This window comes from Temnothorax nylanderi, unplaced genomic scaffold (genome assembly GCF_030848795.1).
Source record: "Temnothorax nylanderi isolate EJ_2023f unplaced genomic scaffold, tnyl_v1.0 TNYL_tig0100_pilon, whole genome shotgun sequence".
Lineage (NCBI taxonomy): Eukaryota > Metazoa > Arthropoda > Insecta > Hymenoptera > Formicidae > Temnothorax > Temnothorax nylanderi.
The window spans coordinates 244,167-261,893 of NW_027249162.1; the positions used below are offsets into that span (position 1 = coordinate 244,167).

At 34.0% G+C, this 17,727-nt stretch overlaps 1 protein-coding gene across 2 annotated transcripts in view; it reads left to right on the forward strand.

Annotated features, from left to right (window-relative positions):
• Positions 1 to 1,527: 1,527 nt before the first annotated feature.
• LOC139775561 (uncharacterized) overlaps positions 1,528 to 17,727 on the forward strand; it is a 111,621-nt gene continuing 95,421 nt past the window's right edge. The window contains exons 1-4 of one of the 2 annotated variants that reach the window (XR_011718860.1): positions 1,528 to 1,913; positions 4,074 to 4,114; positions 9,094 to 9,209; positions 9,481 to 9,531. Coding sequence is in view for 1 of the 2 variants with exons in the window: in XM_071711631.1 (XP_071567732.1) it covers positions 1,659 to 1,913; positions 4,074 to 4,114 (296 nt within the window). In the remaining variant the exon portion in view is untranslated. The remainder of the gene's footprint in view (positions 1,914 to 4,073; positions 4,115 to 9,093; positions 9,210 to 9,480; positions 9,532 to 17,727) is intronic. The other variant, XM_071711631.1, reaches the window with a different exon arrangement.

Here is a 17,727-nt window from a genome sequence, read left to right on the forward strand (position 1 = left end):
AAGACAGAACGACACTTGTGTCGACTTGTGTCACTAAAAGGAATTGGCCCGATATCTCCATTATCAATATATAAATAATTTAACACACTCAAACTCATATTTATGGATATTTTTCTTAAAAGCGCGTAAGCAATCAAGAAATTGATATGTAATGAAACTCTCCTTTGCTTGGTCCAAATCCGGCTTAATTTTCCTGAATAATGTGAATTTGCTCATGAGAAAATAAAAAATCGACTTTAAAGGAAAAGAATCAATTAAATAATATAAATTTCTGTTAATGCATTTCCATTTTGTTGCGAAAATCGCAAAATAGTAGAGAACTTTTCTATTATACTTATATTTTATTTAATGTAACTATAATAAGTTCCACAATTATTATTTGTTTAATATTTAAGTTCCTTTTTTATAATTTTATTCCATTTTTGATAGTATTAATTTATATCTATATTAATTGTTATTTCTATACTAAAGAAGAATATATACTTATAGCGCTTTTCTTTTTTATATTTTATTACACGATATCGCTTATTATTAGCCGAATTTTTTTATTAATTTATCAAATTAGATTTATTATATAAAGTATTATATATAGATATTATATAGATAGGTTTATTAAATTAGTAAAATTACATTTTTGACGATAAAGAAATGATGTCGAATGTAACACGATTTATCTTCGTTCAGTTTCGTTTCTTATTATATTCCAACACAACAAACTTTCGAGAGAATATTTTTATTATTCTTATATATATATATATTATATATAAAATAAACAAGGAATATGGATATTAAATACGAATAACTTGACCGTTAAACTTATCTTAGTATTTGTTTATACTTTGAATGCAGGGGACCAGCAGACAATGTTAATATTTATTTAAATCTGGGCAAATGAGAAAACAAAATCATATTATTTTCATGAATTTTTATGTTTGTGTAAGACAAAATGTATTTCTTTACAAAGTGACATAGACACATATCGATATTGATGCATCAAACATAAAATAAAGATACATGAAAATTATAATATTATCTAATTATTTAAATGCTTTATTATATATTACACGGTACGTAAAGTGCTAAATGGAACTCTACCACGAATTATACTGATCGTTTAAAGCTTCATATATTAATTACGTTTCCCACAAGATCTTAGTTCGCGTATCGCTAAATGTCTGCAATTAAACGCAGCTAACATACAGCTATATTACGGGATTAATGATTAATGTTTGCTTCGAATTTTAATACCGTCCCAGTGGTCGTGCGGTCGAATCTACACGAAAGAATCTACATAAAGAAGTCATATATACATATAGATTTGCGGAAATCGCTGTATTTTTTTCCTATTTGCCGTTTGCGTTCGTCGCCAGGGAGCTTTTCTCGGAATTCAAACGCTCGAGGATCACTCCATTATTTGGGCCAATCCCGTGTTTTCGTTATCGCGCGCGTAGTAATTTCGGCAAGTACGCCGCGCCCCGCGCCCGGCTGCGCGAAGGAATGTAAGGGGTGGGGGACAGTTCCCATCAGGACACCGCGCGGTACGGCTGCGACGCGGATCCTTCCGACCTTCGATCAGCTTCGATCGTAATCGACGTAATCGTATTTGGTCGCGAACGAGCGTGATGTGTGTGATGTGGTAACGAAGGTACGGAGGGGACATGGTGTTCGCGAGTACGTTCGACGATCTCGCAATAAGAATGGCCGACATGGCCGCTTATCGCGAAAAATGCGGGTTAATCGTCGTCCAGCATGGTGTACGCGACGCTTGCGGAACCTGCGTTTTCTCGTCGCCGTGTCTCGCGCATGACGGTGGAATCCCTGGAATATCGACCCGCGATCGAGGCCGGCGTTCGAGACAATTTTGCATCGAGGTACACATCGGAGGCATCCGAGTACCGTGCCTCGCCTCTCCTGTAAGTACGCAACGCTTCATATTCGTTCGACGCGAGTAATTGCGCTCGCGAATGCGATCGCCATGTCGATGTCGTCCCGTCGAGAAGCTCGCGCGGTTTTCGTCGCGAGCGCGATGTACATCCGCCATGTTTCCCGTCAGCGCCGTTTTCCTGGAAGACGCTCGTCGCGGTCGTTTTTTTCGGGTGACGGGACAAATATTTATACGCGAGCGTTACTTCTGTAGTAACTTACGATAATTCCTTCGCGTAAACGGGGATATGTAGTAACTTACGATAAATTCCTCCGCGTAAACGGGGATTTGTAGTAACTTACGATAATTCGATTCCACGTAAATGAGTTGCACTGTCGCGGTCGCTGTCTCGCCGCATGCTATGATGACAACATCAAAGCGTACGAAGCAATAAACAATAGCCGAAGGCCCGTACTCTCAGCTCACTTTTATCATAAATGCGCGCATTTAACATATAGTTTACGTTACATGTACTGTAGAATCTTAGAAATAAATGCGCGCATTTATCGATAAAAGTGAACTGAGAATACGGGCCGAAGTCTACTACGGTTTGCAGACTATATACCGTTGTAAAAATTGGATGCAGGGATATAAATTTAGTTTACCCCCCCATGCTATTATTCTTCCCCTTTACATTGAAACATCTCTGAAATTGATTCGACGCACATAGAGTGTAACTAACGTTTCTTGCTGTTTCTGCTCCACACACGTTACTTTCCTTTTGCATCTGCCGGAAATCCGACTGAAGTTGATTAACGATAAATCGGAAAAAATATGCGAAGAATAATGTTTTACTTATTGGTGTTTGCTAACATCAAGAAGATCACCATTAAGAAGTTAATATAATTGTGTCTTGCTCAATTTAGAAATTAATTGGATCTGAAAATTAAATAATTTCCTTTTGCACGAGCCGAAATAATTAATAAGATATTTTCTTTTTTCTATTATATGCAAAATGAAGATAAACATCGAATAATATACGAATCGCCGGTTCAGATTACGGAAAACTGTGATAAATCGAAATGTTTATTTAATACATGTGCTTCGCGGAATTTAATACGGATACCGAGGCATATATATATAATGTATTCTATAATATTGACTTTCGCTTACGTTCTTTCGGACGATCGGTCTCGATTTTCTCAATTGTCAACTTGATTCGCGTCTCGCGCTACCGTCGTCGTCGTGTCGCGCACGTGTGTGAAGCTAGCATCTCAAGTGTTAGCATCTCACAAATAAACTGCAAATTCACTTGCATCCAGCATAGTTCTACAGTTCCTGATAAGTTTTAACAATAGTTCTGATGAATTTACTATTAAAATCGCGTTTTTAAGAAATGAGATGCTAACTTCCAAAAACACCTGATAGCATCTCATCGTATTTTTCGAATACATGATCACGGAGTAGTAAGTTCCATAGAGTTCTCCAGTCTAGACACATTCTGTCAATAGTTCTGACGATTAAACTCCGTAGAAAATAATTTACGATAGTTCTAGTCGTCGTAAAATATTTTTCGCGCAGTTCTAAACGTATTTAACAATTTCCTAAAGAGTTCTGGGAACTACCAACGTTGTGTTATTTTTTAAATAATTAATACTGCCTGGAAAATGGATTTTAAGACAAATAAGGGTGAGATGCTAGTCGATATTCGATAGTTCTAGTCATCGTAAAATATTTTTCGCGCAGTTCTGAACGTATTTAACAATTTTCTACAGAGTTCTAAGCACTACCAACGTTGTGTTATTTTTTAAATAATTAATACTGCCTGGAAAATGCATTTTAAGACAGATAAAGCTGAGATGCTAGTCGATATTCGATAGTTCTAGTCGTCGTAAAATATTTTTCGCGCAGTTCTGAACGTATTTAACAATTTCCTACAGAGTTCTAAGCACTACCAACGTTGTGTTATTTTTTAAATAATTAATACTGCCTGGAAAATGCATTTTAAGACAGATAAGGGTGAGATGCTAGTCGATATTCGATAGTTCTAGTCATCGTAAAATATTTTTCGCGCAGTTGAATTAGTATTTTAAAATCAGCTATGTGTTAAAGTGTAATCCAGTTTTAAGAATTTAACGGGCGCGATAATTATTTACTTTAAGTATCGATTATCTGGCACTGGTTTAATGTAAAAATATTTATGTTTCAGATCAATGCAGTGTTAGCAACTCCGCTGTTGTGCATCGGCCGGTGAGTAATTTTTAAAAACTGTGCTAACTTCGCGAATCTACACCCAGAGAAAAGATTTATTCAGAACAAATAAAATTTTGTTCAGACTAATAAATTTTTTTATTTATATATCGGCCTAATAGCATTTTATTAATTTCAAGCTTATTTATTTATTTGGCTAAATGTTTGTTGCTATAAATAAATATTTTATTAGATACTAAGTTCACATGTTTAATGTCAACTTAATGACTTTCTTAGTATCTAATAAAATATTTATTTGTAGCAACAATATTTTTTTCTTTAAATAAAATATATATTTGATTTTCATATAGGCCTATTGCTTTCTAATTTTATGCAAAAATCAAATAAAAAACAACGTTGCTTAAAATTGGTTTATTTTAACTTAAAACTAAAGAAATACAATTTTTTAAATAAACTTAAAGTATAAAAAATATATAGTACATAGTATAAAAGTATGCAATTACAGTTTTATACATAGTTAATTTAATAACAAATCGAAGTTTTTTTTAATTATGCGGCATAAGGAACAGTAATATAATGCTTCTCATTCATGCGTGTTAATTTTCGTCGATAGTTCATCATTACCTATCATTGTCCTGATTGTCAAGATTCTCGAGATTTTCATCTGCTAGTGTTAAGGGGGATACATTTTTCAATTCCAATTCAGCGAGCACATTTCATTCGTCACAGAATGCACTCGAGTGTTGCAGTTCATAATCGGTCAAGATATTTTCATGTGCATCGATAACTTTAATTATGCATTCAGCCGTATTAGAAGTCGTCGGTGCATTATTTTCGGTTGAAATCTGTATATGGGATTAAAATATTGCGTGATTAATCAGAAAAAGGTCATAAGCGCCGAAAAGTGCGATTTAAGTAGTAAAAGAGCGTATATTTAAATATACATATTTTTGTACGCCAATAGAAAAATTATTGCGAATCAAAGCCGTATTGGCGTTCGAAGATATTATTTATAAGACAGGCTTGAAATAAGGACTATATGAATACCGACCAATGTCGACATTTTTTCCATTTCTCACATTTTTTAATCGAATAACAAAAAAGAAGTATGTATAATACATAACCTATACATGTGTACGATTGTTAAAATTTATTTGACAACGATCAAAGATGGTTATCACAAATACGATATATAACTGTTTTCAACATTACTAGATGAAAAAACAACGGCAATAATTCGTTGAAGAGAAACGTTATAAGCTTACCTTAGCTTTAAGAGCTTCGACAGCCTTCTTATATCGTAATTGATCACCAGTCGAGGCAATTAATAAAAGAAGAATATCCACCGTGATTTCTCCAATTTGGTTAATTCCAATTTTGTTTTCTGCAATCGCAATTATAAAAACATTATTATTAAAACTGATGATCATACATTTCCTAAAACTGAAACGACATCGAAACGACGGAACATTCGAGAAAACTGATTTTATTTAAATAAATTTTATTAAAATAAAAAAATTTATATAATTTAATAGAATTTTTATTTGAACCACACATGCCCTCTCATTTGATAAAAATATTTGTTTATTTGAATAAGATCAAAGACACGAGATGACGAAAAGCTTCGCATTCGTCATACATTGATAATTGATACATTGTACGAGCTTTCTATAAGTGAAAGAAGAAGGACCGACATACATTTTTGACTATAAACGACTAATAACCCATTATGATAAAATAACTGTAAAAGTTATTCTTAGTGAAAGGTGATAATAGGGCGCCGGTCATTTGTCACATCTCACATATATGTATAAGTTTCGTGCATTTTAGAATTTAGAATATACTTACTTGTGAAAATTTCTATGTAGCTCTCCATATACATACGGATTAAGAAAATCGCGTCTTAAGTAAATAATGCGCTGATACTGAGTTTTTGACAATTATATTTATGTATTGATATAACAGTTTTATATATTAACATAAAGTGTGTAATTCACACACTTTTCTCTCAATATAATTGTATAATGTGAGATACACCATTTTGCACTGAGCTCTTCATTTCATTTATAGTTGTATAAAACATTAATTTACAGAAAAAGATTCGAGTTATTTCTCTTAAGTGTACTTGCGGCAAGAAATAATTGTTTGTATATGTATTAATTGATACAAGTAATCAATGAATTATTTCTAGTATTTATGTCATAAATTCCCAAAATTTGTTACTTATTAACGACTGTTATGTTTAAGTAATTACATTTATTAGCTTTGATAAAATGATTTTCTACTGACAAGTAATTGGGTTTTTGTTTCAATAAAATATTCTCTTTATTGACAAATTATTTGTTTTGGAGATAATATTTTATTGAACCAAAAGAAAAAATTTATTGTTGGAAGTTATTATTTCTTTCAATTTAGTAATTATATTTCAAGAAAATGTATTTACTTGCAACAAGTAATTTTTTTTCCGTGTATACAACTTAAAAAATTGCCATTGATTAATGCTTTTATTAAGTTTACCTACTTTTCTGTTTATCAGGCACCTACATCAATTGCATTAATCGGGAAATTAATCGTGGAATTTGAATAACATTAAGTATAAGCAACTTAGAATTAACGAAACTAATAATCGCATTCTATGTCGAAAACATTGATTTTCAGACTTATGTGTATTGATTAACAAGGGAAATCACCAAAGATTGTCCTCTCTGTAAGCGAGCGGCTCCTCGTTCTGCGAATTACTCGCATACTTTGAATTCCCCTCTAAGTACGACGAAGCGAATCATCATAGGACAGTATTCATAGTTCGATCTTATATTTAAGATCGTCTTGTCGTTAGTCTGATCATAGGCGGTCTTAATACTTTATTCAGCCAATAAAATGATCATATAGCATTTTGAAATAATGCTAATTGATGGAAATATTTTATTGAAAATATAATAAAATTATATTAAATAAAAATGTAATAAAATTTTACTGAAATCTCTCAATTGATCTCATTTCATCGTTATTCCATGAATATTTTAGTAAAAATTTTAGTTTCTTTAGTTAAATTTAATAAATTTCATGATACCTTAAAACAATTTTGTTATTACTTTTCAATAATATAATTTTAAAAAAATCCTTTCCTTATATTTTACAGTAATACATTACATTTTAGAAGAAAATTTATTATTTATTTTGAAATATATACAACCATTTTTCAATAACTTTTATTTCACTTTTCATTGATTTCATAATATTTTCAGCAGATAGCTCTGATAGAATTTTGCTGAAAGCACCATGAAATCGATGAAAAGTGAAATGGAAGTTATTGAAAAATTACTGAATATATTTTATAATGTATAATAATTTTTCCTATGAAACATGTAATAATGTGAAATATAAGGAAAATTAAATTATACTATTGAAAAGTAATAACAAAATTTATTTTATATGTACTATGAAACTTATGTTAGGGTTAAGAAGATTTTGAATATAAGATCGGACTATGAATATCGGCCTTATTGGGAACGGGCACGATGACCAAAATGGCGGAAATGAGCCGGCTCGTAAACACGCGAAACATGTGTACTCACTCAGTTTCGTCGATAAAATTGTTTTAAAAAATCAGAAATCAGTGTAGTTGTTTAGGATTAAGGTAAAGTCGGTATAATGGGGCGCTGTCGCGACAGCGAACGCCCCTGGCGCGAGCACAAACAACCCTCGGGCTTGACACGAATTCGCCCGAGATCACCCGATTCGTCCTTCGCGAGGCAACGACCCCCGCCGAGGGTCTCCTCTCGGGACGAAGACGAAGGTTGATCGATATCGATCCGCGCTCTCTTCCGTTTCTGCCTCGTTAAGGAGGAAGTCGAGCCGGTCGTTCGTGGCAATTAGCATCTCGGGAGTGTTCAGGAGTGTTCTCGAAAGTAATTGCGCACCCGCTCGATTGGTCGCCGCGTGAAACTTCTCATTTCGCAAGTTTTTCCGTTCGCCAGCAACGCGTGGCGAAGGGACGGATCACGTGATCACCGCGTGCGGTAGCGTGATTCTTCAAGAGAAAACCGTGTTGACGGCGAAACCGTCACACGAATCAAACCCGGTTTTCGCGAGTGCCTCTTTCTCGAGCGTTGTGATAACCGCGCGTAAGCTCAGACGAGCAGTCCAGTCCTTGTACAATATGCGCAGGGAGTACGATCGCGATATCGACTCCGCTCGCGGCCATCTTGTCGTGCCGCGCCGTTCTCATCGTTACCGCGGAAATACCGCGTCTCGTTGCATTAAGTTACTCTTCTCATTGTGATTAGTGTGAAACTCGCGCCCGCTATCGCGTCCCCAAGTGACCCAAAGTGCGCCTGAGCATCTCGCGAGTCATCGCGTGTTCGCGGTCGCTCATCTGCTTCGCGAGCAAGATATCCGCCGGTCGTGTTCAAGATCTCCGATCGCGAGGGCGGTACTCAATCGCTCTTCAAGATCTCCGTTTCGCGAGCCATCGCAGAGAGTACGAGCGACGTAAGATTTCCGTTCCGACATTTATCGCGAATGCTCAGCCCGCTCGATTGCGCGAGTGCGAGAAAACTTTGTAAAATACCGCGTGTCGAAATAAATTGTGTTTGTGAATCAAATCCAAAGGGCGTGCGTCATCTAAAATCCACTCCTCGCTAACTCCTCTAGGACCTTGCCCCGCGCCCTTGTCAGGGTGGTCCCGGCATTCAATTACGTGTCCCGAGGTCATCTCGGCCGGGCACGAAACAGTAGTGAAAGTGAATTTTACAATTTTATCGACAAAACTGAGTGAGTATACATGTTTCGTGTGTTTACGAGCCGGCTCATTTCCGCTATTTTGGTCATCGTGTCCGTTTTCAATAGACACCTGTCGCGATTAATGCGCCTTACTATACTGATTGGGCGACGAATAAGAGAACGAACTCTATCTACTTATATTATTATTAAAATTCTCAACTTACAGTTTCTTTCTTCTTTTTCTTATTTTCTAAATAAATTTCCAAATTATGAAGTTCTTTTATTTAATTTTGAAGGTTCCTCGCGAGTGTCCTGTGCGGTGAAAGGAGGAGGAGAAGGAGGAGAGACCTGACGTCCTGAGAGGAGGAGGAGGTCCGAGAGAGACATCGGGCACCGGCGGAGCAACCTTGGGGTAAGTATCATCTCTTATCTGCATAAAATTAATAGGTTTTTGCCATTTATTCGGACTGTTTTATTTCGATAAAAATAATTAGAAAAAAAGAAATCATTTAAAATTTTATAAAAATTTATTTTTGTAAATATTTTTTCTGGAATATAGATAATTATATCAGTGAATCTAATTAAAAGACAAATTAGATATGCGCGTAAAATTATGTGTATCTTTTGAAACATTTAATCATTTTCAGCGCCTCTTTAATTTATATCTTTCGTTTTTGTTACAGTATCATCGTAGCTACGTGGCTGAATTACTCCGCCCGTTGCGCATCGGATCGGTGAGTGACGAAATTTTTATAATAGTATGGGGTAACGGATTTGCGAGACCAATATTAGGTATATTTATGTATTGTATCCATATAATAGTACTATAGATAAATGCGACTTCTCACAGATCCGTTGCCCTAAAATGGATAGACTAGATCAGACTAGGCTAAATAATTAATCCTGGAGCATCATTATTTATCGATTTATTGTGCTTACGGGAGAATGCACCCGTAAGCACATACGTTATGTCGGTGCATTATTTATTAATGCATCTAATGTTCTTTGTATCGCAGAATATGCCAGTCACCTGAAATTTATAGGCAAATTATTTAAATTTGGCAAATATACACGGAGAAAAAAATTATGTTGTATCAATAGGATTAGTCTAATTGGAAATAATCTTGTTAATTCAATACATCATGCTTTTGTTTTAATAAAATAAGTATTTCTTTTAATCAAATAAGTATTGTTTTATAGATAGACAACAGATAGTTTAATTACAATTAAAGAATTAAAAAATATTAAGAGATATAGGTATCTGTAGATAGAGTATAGATAGGTTTAATAAAATATAATAAGTTGAACGATTATATAGATAAGACAATTTTTGATAAAACACAATTAATAAATGTGTTTCTTTATTTTCTTTTCTCTCTCTCTCTTTCTCTTTCTTCCTATCCCAAATATTCCTCCAGGATTAAATATTACCTAAATTGGTGCAAAGAAGCAAAATGTATTAATAAATTTCATGTGCATGCATTACAAATGAAAAAGACCAAAAGATATTTTGATTCATGTTGCATATTCCACATAAATCTTAATTATTGTACATATACATATATAGATCACACTAAGAAGTGTTAATCGTATTTATTTTTATTGTTTACATAATGCACCGATTTTATCCTAATCTTTTATAGTCTATCCATATAGCTTGGCTTTGTATAAACAAAGTAAAATAAAATAACGTGAGATTCAGTGAATATTTTGTTGTGGGACAAAATCATTTTTTATGTAGAATTATCTCAAAGTTGGTAGTTTTCATATCAATTATATTACATTAAAATACATAATATAATTGTAGATACGTATTTTCGATATGTCATATTAAATATAAATTTGATATTGAATAACAATTTGCGTTATAATAACGAAATATTTATATAGATATGTATATAAAAATTTGTAAAGACAAATGTTACAGCGTAAGAACTTGATAAATTCATTATATTGATTGCGATATTAATTAGGTGTAGATATTATTAGTCCCTTTGGATCTCACGTCATTTAGTCTGAATATCTCACTTGATATCTAAAGTGAGATTAAGTATTCGTGATTCGGTTCGCGGTTCGGTTCGGTTTATACTAAACATTGTTTGTTCATTTATTGATAAATAATTTATTGATCGAGTCATCGATTAATTTTTGAATTTCTCGTGTTTCTACATTATATTAATGAAATCTCAAAATTAAATTTTTCAAATAAACATTCTATTTCAGGAACTTCTTTTTTCATTATATTATTTATTTTACATTAATTACAAGAAACAAGCTCTTCAGATACTCAAACAAAGACACGATATAAGGCAAATGAGAGCTATACTCTGATATTAAAGCGAGAGATTTAAAATTTGTTTAATAAATTTTAAATCTTTCGTGTATTTCCAAGTACACGAATTTCCCAACATACTAAACCGCGCGCCGATTCTTTGTCGGACTGAAAACACAGTTTTCGTTGGAGCATTAGAATCCCTTATCCCTCCCCCCCCCCCCAAACGATTAAATCATTTGATGCTAATTTTAAGCATCTAAATTGATATAAAGAATTTATTGCGAAAAATATTTATTTTACAATTGTTTAAATCTTCCACTATTTGGCCCATTTTATAGTTGAGAATCGACAGCATCCTCAGTACCTGCCTGATCTTTTTCATCATCATATTTCCGATTTCTTTTGATCCACATGCTAGAAAAAAACAGGGTATTATTTTAAAAAGTACGCATAAAACATACGTGAAAACGATAAATTATCAGTATATTGTGCACTAACGGGAGAAGGTTACATTTTTCAGACAAGTGTGAAGTTTACACTGTGAACTGTGTGAAGTTTGCTGCCCGAGCCGAAGGCACGGACAGCAACCACACGAGTCTAAAAAGTCTTCGACCCATGGTGCACACGATATTTTTCACAATGATCCTTATGAATTTTATCAGAATGACCCATAAACGTGGCAAGGTCTGAAACATCTACATCATTCAGATTTAATTGGATGCAATATGTTGCCACGTGTTTTCGCAATATTGTGCCACGCAATGTAGAAGATTCACTTGCATTACACCCTTCTGAAAATTTTCGTATTAAGGACGTTCTCCGGTCCTTATACTAGAGAAAATCGATTTTCTTAGGATTTTACTATACGTTAATTTAGGTGTGCTTTATGCGTGGTATAAATTTCAGTACCTCTTCCGGTATAAAAAATAAAGATACTGATGAGCCTCAAAGTTTCAAAAAAAAAAATTTAAATTTAATTTTTTTTTAGTTTTGGCATTTTTTCCTTATAGAACTCGACGAGAGGAGCAACTTTGGTCCTCTTGGCCAACCTCGTATCTCTTACCGTTTGGTCTGGAAAACCTTTTCATTAGTAAAAGTTGAAACTTTGAGGCTCAGTATCTTTATTTTTTATACCGGAAGAGGTACTGAAATTTATACCACGCATAAAGCACACCTAAATTAACGTATATTCACAGTTTCAAGAAAATCCTAAGAAAATCGATTTTCTCTAGTATAAGGACCGGAGAACGTCCTTAATGCGCATGCTCTGAGATACTTATATCTTTCTTTATCAGTTTATCAGATCCAGGCAATCCAAAGATATACAGATTTTTTTCTGGTACTCGAGTTTGTTTCCGAAATTTTAAAATGAAATTAATACTTTGAAATAAATTGTTCGACAGTAAAACCGGTACTGTACGTCCCAATTTGCCTCTTATGCAAAATCTTATATATTTTTCGGCAATTTTTCTATTTTTTGGAGACAATGATTTATAAATGTATTTATACATATTTTTATTTAATTTCTCATAGTTATTGAAGTTCTCTATGAGAATTTTCAATTTCTCCTGCCCTACGTCGGTTAAATACATGTATGGAAGTTAATGTTGCTTCAGCCAAAGAAATCCAATAAGAGGCAATAAGAGAACGATTGGTGTAATGCCTCAAACGCTTCAGTTCGTTTTTTTTCTAAATGTCTGTACAATTTCCGAATATCTTCTACTGATGGAAAGTTAACTTTTTTATGCCTTTTGCGACCCTACTGTGTTTCTAAGACAGTTGTATTAATACTTGTTTCGATGTCGACAATTAGTAGTTTTAAAAAATCTTTGACTTGTTTCTTCTTTTTTTCGTCTTCTCTCTTTATACATTACGTAATGAGGATATTTCCAATATGTTTGATCAATGTTGATAAACTTGATGCTACCGCAGGAGTTTCATACATTTTTTCTTCCGAATTAAATTTTGCGACTTTATTAATCGCGCAGATGCAGTCATCATATACTTTGGGATCATAAATTGATTCAAAGTTTTCAATGTTTGTATTTATATCTTTCATCGCCAAAAAGAAACGACCAATAAGGCGTAATCTAGCACGAATCATATCGTGGTGATGTTGTGACTTATATTTTATGCACAATTTATTTGCATATAAAATTAACAATTTGTCATATCTTATAGCACGAGTCACTTCATCTCGCATTATAGGAAAACAGTTTTCCTTAAAATTTCATTTGCGGATGGATGTAATCTACAAGCAATTTTCCTACCCATAACTATAATACATTTATTTTCTGCAAATTCTTTTGCAAAAAAGCCCTTGCATTTAGCGCAAGCAGTAAAATCTTTAGCATTTTTTTTTGTTTTTTATTAGGACGTCAATTTTTAGGTCTCTTTCGGTGTAAACGAATGATGATTAGACCTACTTCGGGTCACGATATAGGTCAGGCCGCGGTCAGGTCGCTGGGTGTAAACGTAGCCATTCTGTATAAATGTAAAAAATATTACTTGCAACGCCATAACAAACGACTAGCTATAATTGACTGTCGGTAAAAATACTCATTAAATATCTGAAATGACTAACACCAAATAAGGCACAGAGTACATTAATTAAGTGCGCTTGTTGGTATGATCTAAAAGTGTAATTCCACTGCTGAAGATCATGATGAAATTTTATCCAAATGTGTGACTCAGTCTCCGGTAGAGTTGATAAGATATCCATCTTGTGTTTTAGCTCAGATCCTGATAATGTCATTGATTGCTGCTTGAAGAGTGGTAAGATTTCTTCCCCAATCCATCAATTGGATGACTGCCCAATTTTTTGGAATATACCCTAGTTGTTCCACTTGATTGTAGAACTCCTTGATATTGATGACTGGTCGTTCTAGGATCTCCAGAATTAACTTGGTGTTTTCCCTTGTGTAAGGCTTTTTTAAATCCATCACATCCAAAGCATCCCATGCAAACAATTGATAGATCTTGTCCAGATGAGGAGTGATAGCTTTATCATCTAATAAATCACTAATCTGTGGGAAATAATTAAAGTTGTGATTTTGATCATATTCCATAGCGAACCATACATCATTTGGAATTTTATAACATTCTTTGATTGATCCAGGTCTTCCTCTTTGGAGAAGTCTTCTGATTCTTCTATCCAGCCCCCAATTGTTTATTACTTTTGGTAATATTTTGTGTTTTTCATAGTAAGCAACAAAATATTCTCGTTTAAAATTGGCTGCAATGTCTCTAACAGCCTGTTCTTGAGAAACACGAATGGATGTCCCATAAAGATGCATTTTCTTGAGTCCACCTTCAATAGATACAATGGGATAATGATGTAATTTTTCCTGTCCATACTGCTCTATTAAGAAGGGGATAGTCTCCCTACCATGGAGTGGGTTTTCTTTATATCTTTTATTGTACTAAATAATAGGTTCCTTCTCAATTTTTTCAGAATTTTATGGACGTTATTTCAGTAGATATCAACAGTTGAATTTTGAGTTTTTTTTCAAGAATTGATATTTTCGGAAATTTTTAACTCAAAAGTTCTATGTAAAAAAAGGTATTTATGCATAAAAGGAGCCTCCTCTCCGATATCAATGACCTTGACATATGTTGTCAAGGTCACCCTCCTGAGTAACCTTCAGAAGTTTTTAGCCGGCGGTCGTTATTCGTTAAAAAGTTATTAACAACAAAAAGTTTGGAAAATATAGCAGCTATTTTGAGTATTAGAAGGATATATATTCAATATACAATTTATCAACAATTTACTGCTTTAAATGTTGTGTTTTGGTAAAGCAGCGACTTTCTCGCGAAATAAAGTATTCTCTGCTTTAACAAAAAGACTTCAATTTATCAACAATTTACTGCTTTAAATGTTGTGTTTTGGTAAAGCAGCAACTTTCACGCAAAACGAGATATTCTCTACTAAAAAAAAAAAGACGTAATTACGTCGTTTAACACGCCGTTGAACGTATTAAATTAACTTTTAATTTAATTTAAAAACGCAACAAAATATGTAAAACAACACATCTACTTGTAGAGTCGATTGTCACAGCGATTATAAATATTAATACAATGACAGTCATACAATTCGCCGTTGCTAACGCTGTGCGAAATCTGCGCAATTCGAAACGTTTCGCCGTTGCTAGTGCCGGGCGAAAGTGCGCGCCATTATTAAGAGTCCACGTTCGCGCCTCGTGATCCGCCATATTGGTGAACACGCAGTGCGTATCGTAAACACGTGAACACACAGTGACCGCCGGCTAAAAACTTCTGAAGGTCACGCAGGAGGGTGACCTTGACAACATATGTCAAGGTCATTGAAATCGGAGAAGAGGCCCCTTTTATGCATAAATACCAAAAAAAATTTGTATACATGAAAAATGTTGGATTTTTCTTGTACTTTGAGGTGGTAATTTTCATTTTTTACCATATTAATTTTTAGTACTTTTTTTTCATGAAAAACGAATAAAAAATTAATTATCTCAGAAGTGCCATGCTTAAAAGAAATTTTAAACACATTAATCGGATTTTAAATATTTTATTCAACTATAATATATTCAATGTTAATGGTTGTTAAGGATCGAACATAGCAATCTCGATGTAAGCATTGGGCCGCGAGGCTGACCGCTACGTGCCTGCCGTCAGTCGCGTGGCACGTATTCGATCCGGGGTTGTCGATCACGCCACCCTGCGTGGTTGATCACGCGTCGATGCCGCCCCACGCACAGGTGCGAGCATGCCGGCGTTGTCGAGAATTGGAGCACGGCGCAACTCCGGACACGCGCAGTGTCTTTGTTCGCGATAATTGCGCCCCTCTTGAGAACTCTCCCGGCGGAAGAGAACGGCCTCGTGGCAGACTCGTTTCGTACGTCTCCAAATCAAGTGATTTCGGCAAAACGGCAAATATTCTGTGTGCGTGGTGTCTCCACCGATTCGTGCGCGGCATTGCCGCCCAATAAGTTGTTAAAAGTGCGTGATTGTCAAAGAACCCGAGACGTTCTTTAATACGTGCCCCTCCGCTCAACCGGGAGAAGCACGACTCCATACTCCGAGTCGCCAAGAGCGGTCAACTGCTATCTTCGAGGGTGACCTTTCTGCTCACCAGGTGAGCTCGCCTCCGATCACTATATCATCGCGTCGCGTTCGCGATTGTCGTCTGCCTCGTGGACAAGATCTCCGTCGCAAGGGCATCAAGACGATGCTCTTGCAAGATTTCCGTATCGCGTTTGCGGCAGACAACAGATGAATCAAGATTTTCGATCGATTTGAATTCTGACAGTGTATGTGAAACGGTCGTTCGACATCGAGCCCCGATGCAATTCATTACTGGCCACGGAAGTCGTTCTCTTATTCGCAACACTTCCCTGATTTCGCCCTCTTTCTGGGCTGCGTTCGGATTCTCCATCCGAGTGCTAAAAATCCTATAAAATATGCACTGTTAAAAAAATCTGTATTAAAAATAATATAAAAATGTAGGAAGTTTTTATGCAGATACCGTATATGAAATTTCAAATACGAAGTTGAAAATTAAAGGAGTGGTATTTCGAAAATAAAAGTAACGAGTAGTAATATTACTATGCGCATCTGTTTGAAAAATCAGATACTTGTAAAGGAATCTTGATCTTTAAGTATATTTAAATTAAGTTCATGTTCATGTAAATTAGAAAACCTGTTTAATTTAAATATGCTTAAAGATCAAAATTCCTTTACAGATACACTGAAAAAGTGTTCAATAAAAAAATAATAATTTGTTTTGAGTAAATAATTCAGTCACATAGTACCAATGGCCAATTATTTGGAATCAAATTAAAATATTGTTCAGAATGAGATACTGTTTGCTGAGAAATAATAAATTATTTATTATATACGAGATGTGTACAGTGAAATGTAGAAAATATTTATTTATTGTATATATATTCCATCTACTGGTTTTTAATGTTGCGCTACTAAAATTGAGTAACTATTTACCACATTTGAATAAACAGTACTTTAAATTAAACTAAAATATGGTTCAGAATGAGATACTGTCTCCTGAAAAGTAATAAATCATTTATTGTATACGAGATATGTAAAGTAAAATGTAGAAAATATTTATTTATATAAATATTCTATGTACTGGTTTTTAATGTTGCGCTACTAAAATTGAGTAACTGTTTACCACATTAGAATAAACAGTTGTTTAATTTGAACTATTCACAAATTAAATCTTCAGAAACGCTTGTTTTAGTAACAAAATATTAACTTAAATTCAATTAATCGTTTTATGAAAAACTCTTGCATAGACTTTAAATGGACTTAATATTTACTTAAAACTGAGCATCCGAAATCTAAAAATGAAGAAGCATTATCTCCTTTCAAATTAATGTTTGATTTATTACACAAAATAGTAAGATGGTTTTCGATAAATATTTCATAAACTTAATAAATATTTATTAAAATATAATACATTATTATCTAAAATAATTAAAATTGACTTCAAATTAATTTTATATTGATTTATCATAACTTATCATAATTTTATATTGATTTATCATTATTTTATATTAATTTATCATGATTTAAATTGATTTATATTAATTTCATATATGTTTATTAAGGCTGCATTCCGATATTCACTGTTAGTACTGAAAATCTATAGTTTACGTCACGT